At 42.0% G+C, this 19,448-nt stretch overlaps 2 protein-coding genes across 2 annotated transcripts in view; both read left to right on the top strand.

Annotated features, from left to right (window-relative positions):
• LOC309550492 (IgGFc-binding protein-like) overlaps nucleotides 1-7,972 on the top strand; it is a gene marked incomplete at both ends in the record, with an annotated part of 138,007 nt that extends 130,035 nt beyond the window's left edge. The window contains 6 exons of the mRNA XM_082250861.1: nucleotides 1,971-2,242; nucleotides 4,018-4,158; nucleotides 5,785-6,041; nucleotides 6,427-6,511; nucleotides 7,787-7,849; nucleotides 7,920-7,972. Coding sequence (XP_082106987.1) covers nucleotides 1,971-2,242; nucleotides 4,018-4,158; nucleotides 5,785-6,041; nucleotides 6,427-6,511; nucleotides 7,787-7,849; nucleotides 7,920-7,972 — 871 coding nt within the window. The remainder of the gene's footprint in view (nucleotides 1-1,970; nucleotides 2,243-4,017; nucleotides 4,159-5,784; nucleotides 6,042-6,426; nucleotides 6,512-7,786; nucleotides 7,850-7,919) is intronic.
• Nucleotides 7,973-9,930: 1,958 nt separating this feature from the next.
• Nucleotides 9,931-19,448, top strand: part of LOC309550491 (IgGFc-binding protein-like) — a gene marked incomplete at both ends in the record, with an annotated part of 214,675 nt that continues 205,157 nt past the window's right edge. The window contains 3 exons of the mRNA XM_082250860.1: nucleotides 9,931-10,081; nucleotides 10,192-10,433; nucleotides 10,554-10,837. Of these exons, the coding sequence (XP_082106986.1) occupies nucleotides 9,931-10,081; nucleotides 10,192-10,433; nucleotides 10,554-10,837 (677 nt within the window). The remainder of the gene's footprint in view (nucleotides 10,082-10,191; nucleotides 10,434-10,553; nucleotides 10,838-19,448) is intronic.

The raw sequence follows: 19,448 nt of genomic DNA, 5'->3' as shown, positions 1-19,448 counted from the left end.
AGTAGTGAGTGTACAGATTGCATAACAGTGAAAATTTGCTATCCCCTCAAAATAACTAAACACACAGCCATACATGTCTAAAAGCTGGCAATAAAAGTGAGTACACCCTGAAATGAAAATTTCTGAATTGGGCCCAATTAGCCATTTTCCCTCCCTGGTGTCCTATGACTCGTTAGTGTTAAAAGGTCTCAGGTGTGAATGCGGAGCAGGTGTGTTAAATTTGATGTTATCACTCTCACTAACTGGTCACTGAAAGTTCAACATGGCACCTCATGGCAAAGAACTCTGAGGATCTGCAAAAAATAATTGTTGCTCTACATAAAGATGGCCTACCCTATTAGAAGATTGCCAAGACCAAGAAACTGAGCTGCAGCACGGTGGCCAAAACCATACAGTGGTTTAACAGGACAGGTTCCACTCAGAACAGGCCTTGCCATGGTTGACCAAAGAAATTGAGTGCACATGCTTAGCGTCATATCCAGAGGTTGTCAACCAGTGAGGAGCACAAAGACAAGTGTGTCTTGCCTACAGTCAAGAATGTTGGTGGGAGTGTCATGGTCAGGGGCTGCATGACTGCTGCCGGCATTGGGGAGCTACAGTTCATTGAGGGAACCATGAATGCCAACATGCACTGTGACATACTGAAGCAGAGTATGATCCCCTCTCTTCAGAGACTGGGCTGCAGGGCAGTATTCCAACATGATAACGACACCCAAACACAGCTCCAAGATGACCACTGCCTTGATAAAAAAGCTGAGGGTAAGGGTGATGGACTGACCAAGCATGTCTCTCGACCTAAACCCAATTGAGCATCTGTGGGGCATCCTCAAATGGAAGGTGGAGGAGTGCAAGGTCTCTGACCTCCACCAGTTCCGTGATGTCATAATGGAGGAGTGGAGGAGGACTCCAGTGGCAACCTATGAAGCTCTGGTGAACTCCATGCCCAAAAGGGTTAAGGCAGTGCTGGAAAATAATGGTGGCCACACAAAATATTGACATTTTGGGCCAAATTTGGACATTATCAATTGGAGTGTACTCACTTTTGTTGCCAGTGGTTTAAACATTAATGGCTGTGTGTTGAGTTATTTTGAGGGGACAGCAAATTTACACTGTTATACAAGCTGTAAACTCACTACTTTACATTGTAACAAAGTGTAATTTCTTCAGTGTTGTCACATGAAAAGATATAATAAAATATTTACAAAAATGTGAGGGGTGTACTCACTTTTGTGAGACACTGTATCTATCTATCTATCTATCTATCTATCTATCTATCTATCTATCTATCTATCTATCTATCTATCTATCTATCTATCTATCTATCTATCTATCTATCTATCTATCTATCTAATATATATATATATATATATATATATATATATATATATATATATATATTTGCAATAAATACATGGGTTCTTCAAAAGATTAATTATAAAAAAGTGTGTCTTTAAAGACCCCTTGAACTTTATTTTTCTTTTTTATAAGTTATCACATAACCTCTCATTTCAGCTACAGTGCATAAAGGCCTTGAGAGGTGGGGGTGGAGAACAGCAGTTCATTGATCTTCCCTGTGAATGACAGGGGAGGATGTGTCGGATGGACGGGCTGTTTTCCCAGCACAGCCAGAAAACTGGCAATGCTGAGAGGGTTGTGCTCTCATACCTAGCATTCTCTCTTTGAAATAGGAAAGCAGGGGGGATGGCAGGAACACCAGGTATCCCATACAAAGGAAGCAATACAAAGAGAACACAATATGGTACAACAGATACATATTAGGAATAGGACATGTTGAGCTAACATACTCTTTAACAAGGTTAAATGGTGGGTTATAGCACCCAACCTAGTTTCTCTTTTATATTATAGAAAAAAATTAAAACAAATATGAGAACCAAGTCCCCCTAATATCATCTTTATATGAATATAATGATTAGTCAAACATTAAACCATTGAATGATTTGTCTCAATAGATGTGAAGAAGACATTGTTGACCCTTCAACATGTGATCCTGCCGAAGAGGTTAATTATGAAGACAAATGTAAACAGATATTATCAGCAAATGGACCTTTCAAGGACTGTCACCCCCACATTCTTCCTCAGATATATTTTGAGAACTGTGTGTATGACTTGTGTGCGACTGGAGGAAACCAAAATCAGTTCTGCAATGCTTTAGAGGCCTATGCTGCCGCTTGTGAAAATGTCGGTATCATAGTTGGTGACTGGAGAGAGAACACCTTTTGCAGTAAGTAAAAATTATCTTTTTCGTAAATGATTTCAAAATAAAAATATTCAAAATGTAACTTGAGACTCATTTATTGAGTTTCAAAATTAACAGGAAATACAACAACTGCTACAGCCATCGTTCCAACCATACCAGGCAGATTATTTACAAATCTACTTTAAAAGATATATGAATAAACCAATTGTTGTATAGTTTAGAAAATGTACAGAAAATCATTATCCTGTCACTCATAATTTAGTATTATGCCTGCTATCTGCTGGAGAGTAAAGAGAGTATATATATGTATGACTTTTGTGGGAACAGGACCATAAATTTGTTTTTAGTCCTATAAATATTTAAATATTTTCAGGATGGGCATGGGGTTTTATGGAGTACGGGAACCTAATCATGATCACCATGACCTATAATTTTATAAACAGATAAAATGCTGACATTTTATCTCCTATGATGTACACTATGTTAAAATGTGTTTTGTTTCAAAGGCCTGCGACTTCAAAACAATATATCAAAATTAAAGATAACTGCTTCTATTCCCTCTTAGTTAATAATACACATACAAGTATTGCATAAGGTAAAAAAACAATTTGTTGTGATTTTGAGTCCTGTTGAAGTATATTTGAAGCTACCAGGTTCAGTCCATTACACTAAACACCACTGTGTGAATACATAGTTAATTGTTTTAATATAGAGTGAGGAAGTCACTATAGAATTCTGATGCTCATCCCCACAAAAAATCATATTGTGGACAAGAAAATCATGTAACTGTCGGGAACAAGTACAAATATCTCTAACATGAAGGAGGGTAGCATTGTGGCTGGAGTGTCCATGCCACAGGCATTCTGTCCTCAGTGCATGTATAGCCCCTTGCTAGCTAGTGCATTGTTGGCTGTGTAGCTGACAGCGTCATTGCAAAAGACGTCTTATCACCATCCTGAATCAGCCACCATCTGGGATTTTTCATGGTCATCTATTGAAAGTAAACAAATGGACCATTGCCATATTTAGACAATGATGTAACCTCATAGCCCCTCATTTGTTTACTTTTAGCCTTCACCTGAGCAATCTCCCGACTGTTAGCAAAATGTGGCAGTCATTGGCTTTGTAGCAACCAGGGATCCCTGTATAAAAAGCTTTCATATTCTTGCGACTTCCCAGCACAAACTCCCAGTCAGAGTTGGTCTTGATCCCTGTCAGTTTGCTTATTGCAGCCAGAGTAACAGATTCTAAAAGTGTCAGTAAAAAAGAGCTACAGTATGTAAATTTGGTGCACATGTCAGAAAGCTTTGCTATAATGGATTCATGGATTGATTGTGCAATGGATTTATATGGAACACTGCCATATAATTCTGGGAAGGTCTTATTGACAGTCTCAATTCCAATATTTGAATCTGTTCATGCTGACAGCTTTCACTGAGGCGCATGATCCATATGCTCTATTAGCAATAATTCCAAAGTAGATTATAATGTCCACAATGTAAAAACAACATTTATTGTTCTACTTAAAAGCACAGCAATGCTCATAGATAATCCATCTCAACATGATATCACATTTTGACCACAAAGATAATTTTATGCTCATTGCTAGGCAGTCTGATATTACAAATATAGAGAACCTATTCACATTCCATTACTGCATTTAAATAAATCTTCACGGTTAAAACCAAACACAGCTCAAACACATAATGCGCAATAGCACTTAGTTATGAGGTGTCCATGTTTCATACCAATGTTTTACTAATATAAATACTATTTTATGTGGTTTTTACCTGCTGCAGAAAATAGATTCTTTGATTGTTCTTTTGATGTGGATTTATGTAACTGGAAGCAATCGAAGTCTGATCACATTGACTGGACCCAATGGACAGGATCAACACCATCTGGATTTACTGGGCCATCCTATGACCATACAACAGGAGGTAAATAGCTCTGCAGAGATTACACTAATTTATAATGATTGCTTAATAAGTATGGAAGTATGAAAAGTTATTATGAAATCATATTTTTATATCTTGCCCATTTATGATGAGAGATTACCTAGCTACAAAAGTGTTTGTAAAACAACTAAAAGAATAATGAATTTTGACGAAGGAGCAAATTTTTTCTAATCTGCTCCGATTTTCCCTGGATCAGCCAGGCTTGTGTTCATCTTTTAGTGGCTTTTAAAATAAGCCTATCTTAGTTTACATACATTGTTACTAATGTGTGCTCTCACATGGCTCAGCCACAAATTGGTGGCATAGAGTATTTGTTAATAAAAGCTTATCTTAAAGTGGTTGTAAAGCCCCAAGCTTTTTCACCATAATTAAGGTGAAAATCCTATTGTACTTTAGCTCCCCTAGGACCCACCCTTTTTCTGAGCCTGATCTGATTCAGCAATATGCAGGAGCACATCGGCTCCAGCCGCTGTTTCTCTTCTCATTGGACAGATTGATAGCAGCAGGAGCAATCTAACCCCTGTTGTCAATCTAACCCAGTGGCACGGAAGCCGGGGACGGGGCAAAGTCCTGCTGTCTGTGTCAATGGATGCAGCAGCAAGACTAAAGAGCAAGCCCACATGGGTGCCCCCATTGAAAGTGGCTGCCCCCGATGAAAAGGAGGGGACAGGAGTACAGGCTGGGCTCCCCAGAAGAAGAGGATTAGGGCTGCTCTATGCAAAACTGTTGCACAGAGCAGGTAAGTAAGGGCAAAAAAACTAAATAAGTGTTTACAACCCCTTTGCCTTAAATATCTTAAAGGATAGAGCATACATGTTAATTTTGAAAGCTTCTAAAATGGCTAGATCAATAAAGACAGGCAGCACATGCTTTCAAAAGTTTTCTTTTGCACCCTGGGAATGTCAAAAACTCTTCAAAGTCTCTGCAGAGTTTAGGGTTGGCTAACTCCATACCATCCCAAAACCTCTCTATTAGCTCATAAGTAAACAATTCTTAGTGCTAGGAAAATAGAAAGTAGAAGGTTGCAGGAAGAAGAAGGAGATGTGTTTGTAACTAACACTGTAGGGTAAAATTGAGATTTCATTATAGGATCAGCGTAGCATTTCAGGCTTTCAATGTGCTAGATTAAATTGCGAGGGTACTGTATGTGCAGGAATCACCAGGCATTAACTAGTCATCCTAAATGGAAAAAAAGATTGCTTTGTTTCAGGTAAGAGGTATTAACTAAAAGTAATCATTAACTTTCTCAGTTTAACCAATTCAATATAACATTGTCCAAATATTTCCTATTGTTTTAAGCAAAACAGACTCTCCATTCCAAAAGTAAACTTTACTGTTTTTAAATAAAGTATGTACTAAAAAATGTGGAAGTTCCACTTTGCATGCTTTTCTGGGCCCAATTGATAGTGTTGAAGCCAGAGACAACCAGGCAACTACTATTCATGTAAGAAGGTCAGTAGTGATGCCACCTAGGATCCCTGAAAGTGTTTTTAAAAAACTAACTAGATTGTACATTGTAATGTGAATGCTGAGGAGGAACTCACAATATGTAATGTCTTTCTAGTGTTAGATTAACTTATATTATGTGCTTTTTCTATGCATAATTAGGTGGATATTACCTCTATATCGATGGACGGTATTCAAAAGAAGGAAATTTTGCAAGACTAGAAAGTCCTGCCAATAGTTTTACTGGACCTCACTGTTTACGTTTCTGGTATCACATGTACGGGGTAGCACAATATATGGGCTTGAAGGTGGCACTTCTAACAGCAGATGGTTTGTTCTATGTTTCCAACCTAGAAGGAAATCATGGGGATATGTGGCATTTGGAAGAGATTTTCCTGCCTGACAGTAATATTATCCAGGTATTTATACTGCCCAAATAAGTATGTGTAATTGTGATTTTGTTTCTGACACACAGACATTAAGGCATAAGCAATCCTTAAAATAAATCACCTAAAGTTTAGTAAAGCTCAACTGTTATGCCATAGCAAATTTCTCCAGTTGTCTGTTCAGCTTCCTTACTGAGCATTCTTGAAGCTACTGATCACATGGTGCCCTGGCAATTCTGTTATTTAGAGCCTGTCCATTTTTTAGTTTCCTTTGCTGCTCCATAGGCTGTTTGATGGGGAAGCTAAACAAATGTCCAACACTTGAAGGCTCCTGCTATGACATACTAGTAAAGATTTCCTTTTTTTTTCATTTCAGTTTTGCATTGACATCACTAACAATCATTTTATTTGTTCACAGATTTTTATTGAAGGGATCAGAGGTGAGGACTACCGTAGTGATGTTGCTCTGGATGATATCTCTTTTGTGCCAGGATATTGTAAAGGTAAGAAAAAGTTTTTTGGTAATAGTTCATATGTTGTCCAAGATGATTTGTATGGTAACTTGAATTAAATGCATATTTTTCTTCTTTTATCAGTACACACACCACCACCACCACCAACAAAAACCATGACCTGTAAGAAAATATATACCACTTTAATTACTCTAAATATTAAAAAGACAATTGGCCAACATTAACAGTCTATCAATATAAAAAGAACTTGTTTGGGAAAGTAGGGATTTAGTGCCTCACTCTGCTGTACAGAATCAGGCATCCACAAGCCACTTTCTACATGTTATGCTGTTCACTTTGCAATGGAGATTTCCCTTAGTGATTGAGATGAAGCTATGCTGACTTTCATCATCCAGTCATGTGCAAACAAACGTAATGTTTTTTATTATTTTTTTTATATTTTGCTTGCAAGTGATTGGGTACAATTTGCAAAGTGATTTTTCACTGCTTTCGCTAAATTAACGGATATTTCCTTTTCAAAGTGAAAAGTCCCTTGCAAACTAAATAGTCTACTTGCCTTTTTTAAAGCAATTGACCTGCACAGTACAAGTATTCAACTTAAGTATTTAACTTAAGCCGGCCGAGGTACAATCTATCCATCTATCAGCAGATTGATTGAACTGAAGTCTATCCATCGATCAACTTCGGTGCAACCAGCCTGTAGGATTTTTTGTATTTGATGACTTCCGGGAACTATTGCCGCTAGCAGTGATCATTGTGTTCAGGCAGCTGGGAAGGCTTCTTGCTGGCATTACACAATAGATCCACAGGAGGTATTCCACCATCAACACTGCCTGTGTGGATGAGGGAATCAAGCAATTTTCTTTCCTTTTACCCCTGGTGGAATTTAGGAAAATTGTATCATCTATGACAGGGATCTTCAAACTATGGCCCTCCAGTTGTTCAGGAACCACAATTCCCATCATGCCTAGTCGTGTCTGTGAATGTCAGAGTTTTATAATGCCTCATGGGATGTGTAGTTCCGCAACAGCTTGAGGGCCGTAGTTTGAGGATCCCTGATCTATGACCTGCCTTAGTATTTTAGGTACATTTTTGTTGGAAAAAAATACTTGCAGCAGCAGTTGCTACTAAATTAGGTCTTTGGAGTTTTCAAGTGGATTACATTACTATATTTTCAGCAAATATCTTGTAATGAGACCAGAGTAGTACATATATTTTTCTAATATATTTACCTGAGCAAAACTGCAGTTGTAGTTCATTCTACAATCACTTTAGCTCTACATTTTCCCTTCTCTTTTTTTTTAGAAATATCCTCAACTACTACGACAACTACCACAAGACCTGTTACTCCAGGCCCACCACCACCAGGTAGGCTAATTCACTGGAGGTCATTGTTTTAACACAGAAAGTGTGCTTTATAATTTGTTATGTTATATAGTATGTTCTCCAATTGCTTTATCCTCATATTGCCATGGAGAACACAAAGAGTAAATTCATCACAAATCTGAAGAGACATACTCCGCAGTGTCTGCAACTACAATGAGGGTTTTTTTCAACATTTATTTACTGCTAACATATATTTCCAAATCAGACATTTTAGGGATAATTGTTTCTAGGAAAACAAAGAGTTATATTAAAGATCATTTTCATTCTGATTGGAAGGTGGACTATATTTCTTACTGGGGGACGATTCCAAAAAACCTTGTTTGAAATAAATTACGTTGAAGTTTCAAGACTCACGCATTGTGCATGCAATATAATGGGAAGAGTTGCAATAATCAAGATAATGAGTCTTTCAAAAGTGGCACGACAGTTGTGGGTCTGGGGCACGCATGTGTGCTGCTGGCAGCCCGCTTCTGCTGTGATTATACACAGTGAGAGCTGATTGACGGGTTCGACAGACTCAATGTCTTCTGGCACCTGCCAATCCTTTGATACAGAGGGAGAATGGCGATCTGCCTATGTACACAAAGAAGATCACTGTTCTGTCAGTACAGAAGGCATGGATCCTGTATCTCTGCAAAGCAGAGACACCAATCCATGCCTTCCCACGGTACAAGCACCTCCCCCACAGTAAGAAAACACAAGCTAGGCACACAGTTAACCCTTTGATCGCCCCTGATGTTAACCCCTTCCCAGCCACTGTCATTAGTACAGTGACAGTGCATTTTTTTTAGCACTGATCACTGTATTAGTGTCATTGTTTCCCAAATAGTGCCAAAAGTGTCAGTTAGTGTTCAATTCATCCGCCACAATAAAGCAGTCCTGCGATAAGTCGCTAATGACCACCATTACTAGTAAAAAAATAATCAAATAAATAAATAAAAATATTCCACAGTTTGTAGACATTATAACTTTTGTGCAAACCAATCAATATTGGCTTTTGGTATTATTTTTTTTACCAAAAAAAAGGTGTAGCAGAATACATATTTACCTAAATTGATGAAGAAATTACATTTTTTTAATTTTTCATTAGATATGTTTTAAAGCAGATTTTTTTTTTTTTTCCAAAGTTGTCGGTCTTTTTTTGTTTATAGCGCAAAAAAAAAAAAAACACAGAAGTGATCAAATACCATGAAAATACAGCTCTATTTGTAGAAAAAAAAGGACAAACATTTGATTTTGGTACAACGTTGCACCACGCAATTGTCTGATAAAGTAACATGTATCTCGAAAAATGGCTTTATCATGAAGGGGGGTAAATCTACCAGAGGTTAAGTAGTTAAAAAAACAACCCATTTTGGTTATCACATTTTAGGTAGAGTGCAATTGCGTGGTCATTCAACACTGTACCCATAAGATTTACACAAATAGAGCTTTCTTTCAGTGGTAATTAATCACCGCTGGGTTCTTTATTTTTTGCTAAATAAAAAAAACTACCAACATTTTGGGAAGAAGGTGTGTTTCTGTTATAACATTTTGCAAAAAAATAACCTTTCTTCAGAAATTAGAGTCAAAATGTATTCTGCTACATTTTCTTGAAAATTCAGTGTATATTATTTAGTTTGTAGGAAAGTTATAGAGTCCACAAACTAAGGTATATACAGTATGCTGTATCTGAAAATCAGTCAGTCCTGATGTACTGACGGTTCTCATTTCTTGAGGGTTGTAAAACGTCAAATATCGTCCAAATGCCCCTTTTTTGGAAAGGAAACAGTCCAGGGTATTTAGCAAGAGGCATAGTGAGATTTTTGAAGTTGTAATTTTTTTTTTTACATTTTTTGGGAAAATGAAGAAATTAAAAAAAATAATGTTCACAATTTATTTTTAACATTGTCACCAGTGCAGTACAGTGTTATTATATAACTGGTATGCTGGTGATCAGGGACACTGACTGGTGACAGTATGTAAAAAAAAGGTTACATTTTTTTTCAATTTGTATTACATTTTTTTTAAATCCATTGTTTACAATTGTCCTGTGATCAGCTGTAATTGGTCACAGCGATTACATGACACTAGCAGCAGGCTGGTATAGTGCTCAGTCATCAGCCTTGCCTGGTGGACATCGAGTGGTGCCTTCTGAGAGAACATCATATATTGTCTACTCAGGAGGAGGAATGTCCCACTCGGCCATCAATCTGCTATACACCAGATGGGAAGGTGTTAAGGTTTTCAAATATCCACAATGTACCTTTTAGGAAGAGACTGTATATCTTTTTAATAAAGTTAGCAGTTTTCAAACTTACGATATTCACCCACCCTGCCCCCAGGATCCTGTGAGATTATTGGAGATCCTCATTACTACACCTTTGACAATCAGGTGCACCATTTTATGGGCACTTGCACCTATACAATATCTAAACTCTGTGAGGTTGATGGGCACCTGGCAGAATTCAATGTTGAAGCAGCCAATGAGCACAGAGGAGGCAACACCAAAGTGTCTTATATCAGTTATGTCAACATTGATATGAATGGATACAGGATTACACTTGAGAAGAACAGAAACGTCAAAGTAAGTACAAACTGGAAAAAAACCTATTGATATATGAAATAATTTTACTCTAATTCTTTTATACTTGTTCTTTTTTATCTTCCAATCCTAAATGTTTTCTATTATATATTGTGAATCTAGGTGAACAAAATTGCAGTAACCTTACCAGTAGCCCTACATCCAAACATTAACATCTTCCTTAGCGGACATGATGTACTGGTGACAACAGCATTTGGTGTAAGTGTGCGGTTTGATGGAAACCATAGAGTGGTGGTGAATATTCCATCGGAATATGCCAACAAAGTGTGTGGAATCTGTGGAAATTTCAATGGAAACCAAACTGATGACTTCTTAAACCCAGATGGTGAATTAGAGCCAGACTCTAACAGTCTTGGTAACAGTTGGCAGGTGGACAATGACACAAGGTAATCACAAGTTATTTATACTAAATTCATCATGATGGTAAATCCACGTTAATCTATTGCTTTAAGTTAAGCATGAGTTTAACGAACACCCAAATGATCAAGGCGTTTGACCTTTTGTTCAGCCCGCCAAATGATCACAATGCACTGTGCCGCCGTACAGTGTATTGGAAGCCCTGATTGGCTGAAGCAATGAAAGCTTTGCCCAATCAGAGCACTTTCAGAGCCATGTTTGGAGAAAATAGTGATGATTTATGACTCATCCAATCATGGCTCATTGCTCTTAGTCCTGCCCCCACACTATAAAATATTTTCCCCATAGCGGCCATTTGCAGTGTGATATTGGCATGGAGAGAGAACAGGGCTCTGTTCAGTGCTGCTAGCGAGTTATATGTGCTATAGTGGGCTATTGTGCTTCTATTGTCAGTGTAGAATATCAGTTTAGTGTGAATATAGTGGTAGTTCAGTGTAAGTGTGGTGTGAACATTCATTTTTACTTTAGTGTCAGTTTTTGTGAGTGAAGTGTGACCATTCATTTTTACTTTAGTGTCAGCTTTGTGAGTATAGTGTGACCATTAATTTTTACTTTTAGTGTCAGTTTAATTTGTCAGGGCAGGTTTCCTGCAGTATATATCAGTGCATTGCTGCACATTTAACGCACTATATATCTGTGCGTTACTGGGCGTTTACCGCAGTAAATATCTGTGCATTACTGCAGGTTTAACACCATATATATCTGTGTGTTACTTTACAATATAAGCAGAATATATATCAGTGCGTTACTCCATGTTTATCACAGTATATTTGAGTGTGTTACTGGATGTTTAAAGCAGTGTATATCAGTGCGTTACTGTACATTTAACACAGTATATATCAGTGCATTACTGCACGTTTAACGCATTATATATTACTGCATTACTGCACATTTAACACATTATATGTCTGTGTGTTACTGGACATTTAGTGCAGTATACATTATCTCACAAAAGTGAGTACACCCCTCACATTTTTGTAACTATATTATTATATCATTTCATGTGACAACACTGAAGAAATTACACTTGCTGCAATGTAAAGTAGTGAGTGTATAGCTTGTATAACAGTGTAAATTTGCTGTCCCCTCAAAATAACTCAACACACAGCCATTAATGTCTAAACCGCCCTCCCCTGAGTAAAAATGTCCAAATTGGGCCCAATTAGTCATTTTCCCTCCCCGGTGTCATGTGACTCGTTAGTGTTAAAAGGTCTCAGGTGAGAATGGAGAGCAGGTGTGTTAAATCTGGTGTTATCACTCTCACTCTCTCATACTGGTCACTGGAAATTCAACAGGGCACCTCATGACAAAGAACTCTCTGAGGATCTGAAAAAAAGGTTTGTTGCTCTACATAAAGATGGCCTAGGTTATAAGAAGTTTGCCAAGACCCTGTGTCATGGACTTGCAATAGTGTTTGGCAAGCTTACCTGTCCCTTCATGTCTGTATTAGAGGTCAGACTGCACTTCTGGTTCCTTTTTATCACCTCTACTTCCTGTTCCAGCCCCGCCCCAGGTCATCACAGGAAGTCTATATTAACCAGTGCACTGCAGGTCTGCTTTGCTGTTCAACAGTGTTTGTTTCCTGTTTGCCGTGTGCTTAATCTACTTTTCTGTGTACCGAATTTGGCTTGTCTCTGAATATTCTTGGTTGCCTGTTACCCTGACCTTTGGCCTGTCCCTTGTTTACCCTTGTCTGCCTGTTACCCCAACCTCGGCTTACCCATCACCATTCCGTGTGTCCTGAGTGGCTGCTTCCCTTCTCTCCCTATGGAGCGTGACCTGGGGGACCCCAGGGGCCGTGACCTGGGCCCAGCTGCAACCAAGTCCATCCTCACCACTAGAGGCTCTGGTGAACACCTGCTGGGTCTTAGACTCCGCACCCTGGGGAATCTTGGGCACTGTAATGGTGCTGGTGGCTGAGCCTGACGTGCAGAGGTAGCCTCGTGGGATCTGGTACAACAGGAACACGGACGGGTCACACTGGTGGTAGACACGGGCTAGTCTGAGGTGCGGAGTCTAAGTGCTAGCTGGTTTTCACTAGAGCCCCTGGTGGTGGGGATAGACTGCGCTGCAAGCTAACACCAGGTCGCGGTCCCCAGGGTTGCCCCACCAGGAGGTGAACACGTCCAGAATCAGAAGCAGATAAGCCGACAAGGATAAGGCAGGAGAGTGGTCACAGGAACGAGCCAAGGTCAGGGCGGGCAGCAAGCAGACGAAGTAGTGGACAAGCCGGGAGGTCGATCAGGAAGTCAACAGGAAACAGCAGGTTCAGGATCAGGAAGTACAGGTAAAGCTGCAGACAAGACAGCAATGGCTCAGTGCTGCTGTGGTGTTTAAATAGGCCAGCCTTTTGCCAATTAGTGCAATTAGTCTGCACTAAGTTAACTCTTAACTGGCAGATTCATGACAGCACTTCAGTGTACACAGGGAGTGTTCCTAACATTGCCCCCCCCTTAAGGGCAACCTCCGGGTGCCCAATAGGTTTTTCTTTTGTGGGTGACTGCGAAAGAAAGCATAGATCAGTTCTTTAGCATGGATATTCCGTTCCGGTTCCCAGGAATTTTCTTCCAGGCCGTAACCTTTCCACTTTATGAGAAACTGTAATTGACCTCTCCTCCTCCTGCAATCCAAAATAGCTTCCACCTCATATTCTTCCTCCCCATCGACAATCACAGGTTCGGGTGGTTCCGAGCTTCTGCCCGGGAAGGAGTTAGGGACTGTAGGTTTTAACAAGGAGACATGAAACACCGGATGAATTCTAAGAGAATCAGGTAAGTGTAATTCATATGAGACCTCGTTGAGTTTCCTCTTGACCGGGAAGGGTCCAATAAACTTGGGTGCCAATTTCTTTGAGGGACAGGCTAGGCGGAGGTTGCATGTAGATAGCCATACCTGGTCACCTGGTTGAAGGATTAGTTCCCCTCTCCTCTTCCTGTCAAAAATCTTTTTAGAGGCTGCTTGTGCCCTTATTATAGCATCCTGCAGCAGTTTACAATTGCGGTTGAGGAAGCTAATGATATCCTGTACTGCTGGAACTGTGGGTTCAGCGGGAACGTCCGGTAAGAAGGACGGATGGAAACCGTAGTTTGCGAAGAATGGAGCTTGCCCTGTAGCAGAATGTTTAGCATTGTTGTATGCAAACTCTGCCAATGGTAGTAGGGCCACCCAGTCATCCTGGACAAATGTGGTGAAACAACGGATATACTGTTCCAACGTCTGGTTTGTCCTTTCGGTTTGTCCATTAGTCTGAGGATGGTAGGCGGAAGACAAGGACAGCTCAATCTTCAACGCGTCGCACAAGGCTTTCCAGAAGCGGGAGGTAAACTGGACCCCTCTATCTGAAACAATATTTGCAGGAACCCCATGAAGCCTAACGATCTCTTTAATAAAAACTTCTGCAGTCTCCTTGGCCGTGGGCGTATTCCTGAGTGGCAAGAAATGGGCCATCTTAGATAGACGATCAACGACCACAAAAATGGCGGAACAGCCCTCTGAGGGGGGAAGCTCCACTATGAAGTCCATGGCGACCATCTTCCAAGGCCTGTCAGGGACTGGTAGTGGCCTGAGCAGGCCCCACGCCTTGTTTCTTACAGACTTGCTCCGGGTACAGACGGTACAAGACTTCACGTACTCCCTGCAACTCTGTTCCAGATCTGGCCACCAAAATGTTCGTTGTAATAGATCCAGGGTCTTATGAGTACCAAAATGGCCCGCCAGAGGGTGGTCATGGCATAACCCTAAAACCGTCACTCGGACCTCTTCAGGGACAAAGATCTTGTCTTCAAGCCATAATAACCCATCTCTGGGTACCAAGGACACCTCAGGGAGACAGAGATTCTTTGCAGAAGCTTGCTTTATTTGGGCCATCAGGTTGGTCTGTAATAACAAAAAATTACCTGCGGACAGGATGGTGTCGGGTACTGGCACTTCCTTTGGATCATCAAACATGCGGGAGAGCGCATCTGGCTTGACATTTTTAGATCCCGGCCGGTAGGTAATATGGAAGGAAAATCTTGAGAAAAACAATGCCCAACGTGCCTGACGTGGCCTCAGCCGTTTAGCAGCTCTTAAATACTCAAGATTCTTGTGATCTGTGAAGATGAGGATAGGATGCGTTGCCCCTTCCAACAAGTACCTCCACTCCTCAAGGGCAGCCTTAATGGCCAGAAGTTCTCGATCGCCAACGTCATAGTTCCTTTCTGCTGGGGAAAGTTTACGAGAGAAGAAGGCTATAGGATGTATGAGATCTTTAGTACCCTGCCTTTGCGAAATAACTGCCCCCACGGCCACTTCTGATGCATCTACTTCAAGAAGGTAAGGAAGGGCAGGATTCGGGTGACTCAGGATGGGAGCAGTTGTAAAGAGCCTTTTCAAGGTTAGAAAGGCAGTCTGGGCTTCAGGAGGCCAATTGAACCGGGTATTCTGCTTCGTGAGCTGTGTAATGGGGGAAATGATGTCAGAGAATCCCTTAATAAATCTCCTGTAAAAGTTGGCAAAACCTACGAAGCGCTGGACCCCCTTCTTGTCTGACGGGGGTGGCCAGTCCAAGATGGCTGAGACCTTTTGGGGATCCATCTTAATTCCTTCAGTGGAAATTATGAGACCTAGGAACTGAATACTCTGGCGTTCAAATTCGCACTTCTCCGGCTTGGCATATAATCCGTGTTGGCGGAGTCTGCCGAGGACATTTTTGACATGTCCCCGATGTTGATCCAGGGATGCAGAGAAAATCAAGATATCGTCCAGGTAGACAATAACAAAGATATCTAACCAGTCTCTGAAAATATCATTTACAAAATGTTGAAAGGTTGCTGGGGCGTTGCACAGGCCGAAGGGCATCACCAGATATTCAAAATGCCCAAACCTGGTGCGAAACGCTGTTTTCCACTCATCCCCCTCACGAATACGGACCAAATTATAGGCCCCACGTAAGTCTAACTTAGTGAAAATGGAGGCTGACCTCAGTCTTTGGAAAAGTTCTGGTACCAGGGGAAGAGGGTAACGGTTCTTGACCGTGATCTTATTTAGTTCCCGATAGTCCACACAGGGGCGGAGAGAGTGGTCCTTTTTTTCCACGAAGAAGATTCCTGCCCCTGCTGGGGATGTCGATGGACGAATGAACCCCTTCTTTAGATTTTCATCCACGTATTCTTTCAGAGCCTCCAATTCCCGTTCTGACAAAGGGAAGATACGACCGAATGGAATCCCGGCCCCAGGAAGTAACTCGATCGGGCAGTCGTATGTGCGATGAGGAGGAAGGGTCTCGGCCCCCCGTTTACTAAAAACGTCCAGGTAGCCATGATAAGGCTTAGGCACAGCAGAAAGCAGATCTGTGTCAGAGTCCAAACAGAGCAGGGTACTGGCAGGGCTGAGAGAGACCGGTAAACAGGAGTTTATGCAGTAATCAGACTGAAATTTGATCGTTCTTGTCATCCAATCGATTTGCGGGTTGTGGGCCTGCAGCCACGGCAATCCCAGGATAACCGGAAATAAAGGGGAAGCAATAGCATCCAGGCTGAGTAGCTCTTTGTGACCTGAAGAAGTGACCATAGGAAGTGGAGGGGTCTCCTGAGTCACAGGTCCAGACTTAATATGAGACCCATCTGCAAGAAAAATGGAAAGTCCTTGAGTCTTGGTTTGAAGAGGGATGTGTTGTTGGATGGCGAACGTGAGATCAATGAAACAGCTGCACGCTCCAGAATCAATAATTGCGGTGACTGGTATTGTACCTCCCGGGAGTTGAAACGAAACAGGGAGCGCTAAGTGAGTAGCACTGGCAGCGGATGCTGGATAACTTGAAGGAGAGATGGAGAGAAACTTACGTAACTTTGCTGGGCAAGAACGTACGTAATGGCCGGCTTCACCACAGTATAGGCAGAGGTTATTCTTTTGCCGGCGGTGTCGTTCTTCAGCGGTTAGGGTAGACCGCATAACGCCAACCTGCATGGGTTCTGGGGCATCTGGTGTGAAGTTAGCAGGAGCCAGGTTGGCCGGAATGGGCCTGGTGGAGGTGACATGAGCCGGAGTTGCGAACCGCGGCATCATCCAGAACGGGCGTGGGTGCTGGGCAGACCTTTCCGCACGGCGCTCACGAAGCCGGCGATCTATCTGGATAGCCAATGAAATCAATGCCTCTAGGGAGTCTGGAATGCCAACTCGGGCTAGCTCGTCCTTCAGACCCTCAGATAGGCCTGAGCGGAACTGGTGACGTAGCGCTGCGTCGTTCCACTCGGTATCAGTACTCCACCGTCTAAAATCCGAGACGTACTCCTCTACTGCTCTGCGGCCTTGCTGGAGTGCATGAAGAGCAGCTTCCGCTGTGGAAGTGCGCTGTGGATCATCATATAATTGAGCCATGGCACCAAAAAAGGAAGACAAGGAGTCTAGGTGTGGGCTGCACTCTTCAAGAAGTCGGTGTGCCCAGGACTGGGGTTCATCCAAGAGTAGGGAGATGACAAATCCAACCTTGGTGGCTTCCAAGGAGAAAGTCCGGGGCTGCAGTGAGAAATAAAGTTCGCATGCGTTTCGGAACGCCCTAAATTTGTCCCGATCTCCTGAAAATCGCTCTGGTGTAGGAACCCTGGGTTCAGGTGGTAGCATCACCACTGTGGGTCCTGAGACCGAACCTGTTGGTGTCGTGGAAGTTGGGGGTACCAAAGAAACAGGAGGGATCCCCGGGTTAGTCACAGAGTGCATGCGTTCCTCCAAGTGCACATAGCTGTCCTGGAGCGACTTGACTGTTTGCGACAATGCTGCCAAGTGTTGGCAGATCTCGTCCAGAGGAGAGGCCCCTCTTGCAGGCTCCGACATGGCTGTCTTGTACTGTAATGGTGCTGGTGGCTGAGCCTGACGTGCAGAGGTAGCCTCGTGGGATCTGGTACAACAGGAACACGGACGGGTCACACTGGTGGTAGACACGGGCTAGTCTGAGGTGCGGAGTCTAAGTGCTAGCTGGTTTTCACTAGAGCCCCTGGTGGTGGGGATAGACTGCGCTGCAAGCTAACACCAGGTCGCGGTCCCCAGGGTTGCCCCACCAGGAGGTGAACACGTCCAGAATCAGAAGCAGATAAGCCGACAAGGATAAGGCAGGAGAGTGGTCACAGGAACGAGCCAAGGTCAGGGCGGGCAGCAAGCAGACGAAGTAGTGGACAAGCCGGGAGGTCGATCAGGAAGTCAACAGGAAACAGCAGGTTCAGGATCAGGAAGTACAGGTAAAGCTGCAGACAAGACAGCAATGGCTCAGTGCTGCTGTGGTGTTTAAATAGGCCAGCCTTTTGCCAATTAGTGCAATTAGTCTGCACTAAGTTAACTCTTAACTGGCAGATTCATGACAGCACTTCAGTGTACACAGGGAGTGTTCCTAACAGGCTCACATTCCGGTCCATCCGCAGCAGTCTGCTATCGGGTTCACTACCTTACGCTGCGCCTATGCCTCCAACAGGTGCAGTTGTCACCTGACCACAGTTGTCACCTGGCCACTAATGGCATGGCTGTGACTGGCCAGTGCAGCATGTGACCCAGAGTCTATATAAGCTGGAGTCACATAGCGCCATGCGTCATTCTGCTCAAACTATACTAGGGAGAGGTTCCTGATGCCGCTGAGCGAGAGATAGGAGATTACTATAGGGTCAGGCTGGAGATTGCATTGAGGGAAAGAATAGGAAGAATCGTCTTTAATCAGACAGCGATCTACATTGATTGTATTGCGTGAGGGTGCAGTGAACGATCTTTTTGCCCGGAGGGAGAGAAAGGAGATTATTGTATGGTCAGGCTGGAGATTGCTTTGAGGGAAAGAATAGGACGAATCTTCTTTAATCAGACAGCGATCTACATTGATTGTATTGTGTGGGGGTGCAGTGCATGATCTTTATGCCCTGACCTGAGCCCAGTGAGGAGGAGAAAGGAGAAAAAAAAACTTTTATCAGTCTGTTAGGTGGGTGGCGTGTGGTGCTGCACATTTAATGTAAGCTCAGTGCATATGTGTCTGCTTAATCTGCATTTAAAAAAGAAAAAAAACTTTTTTCCTTCATATTTTACTTTGACAAACATTGTTTAGACAGAAACTGCTTTTCCAACCCGCTCTTCAAAAAGCACCAATGTAAGGGGAAAATATTCTTTTTCAGTATTAAGGGAAAAACAATTATTTTTCAGTTTTTCATTCAAATGTTTTTTTTTTTTATTCAATAGCGGAATAGGACAACAACAGTATCCAACCTGTTAGGCGTGCGGTGTGTAGCGGCCATTTCATGCAAGCTCAGTGCATATGTGTCTGCTTAATCTGCATTTAAAAAAGAAAAAACTTTTTTCCATCATATTTTACTGTGACTTACAGCGTTTAGACACTGCAGTTCAAATCTGCTATTCAACAAGCACCAATTAAGGGGGCAATTATTTTTCAGATTTTCATTCATAGGTTACAGTGCGATACACCCATTGCATACTGTTGTTGTATTCCGCTTTGCAATAAAAAACAATTTAGGGGGAAAAAAATAAATTGCAGCCTAGTCTGCATATGGTACAGTGAGATACACCCATTGCATACTTTTGTATTCCGCTTTGCAATAAAAACCCATTTAGGGG

Source organism: Pelophylax lessonae, assembly GCF_965119305.1.
Source record: "Pelophylax lessonae genome assembly, chromosome: 3".
NCBI lineage: Eukaryota > Metazoa > Chordata > Amphibia > Anura > Ranidae > Pelophylax > Pelophylax lessonae.
The sequence above is the reverse complement of the archived record's forward strand: the minus strand, read 5'-3'. Positions and strand labels throughout refer to the sequence as shown.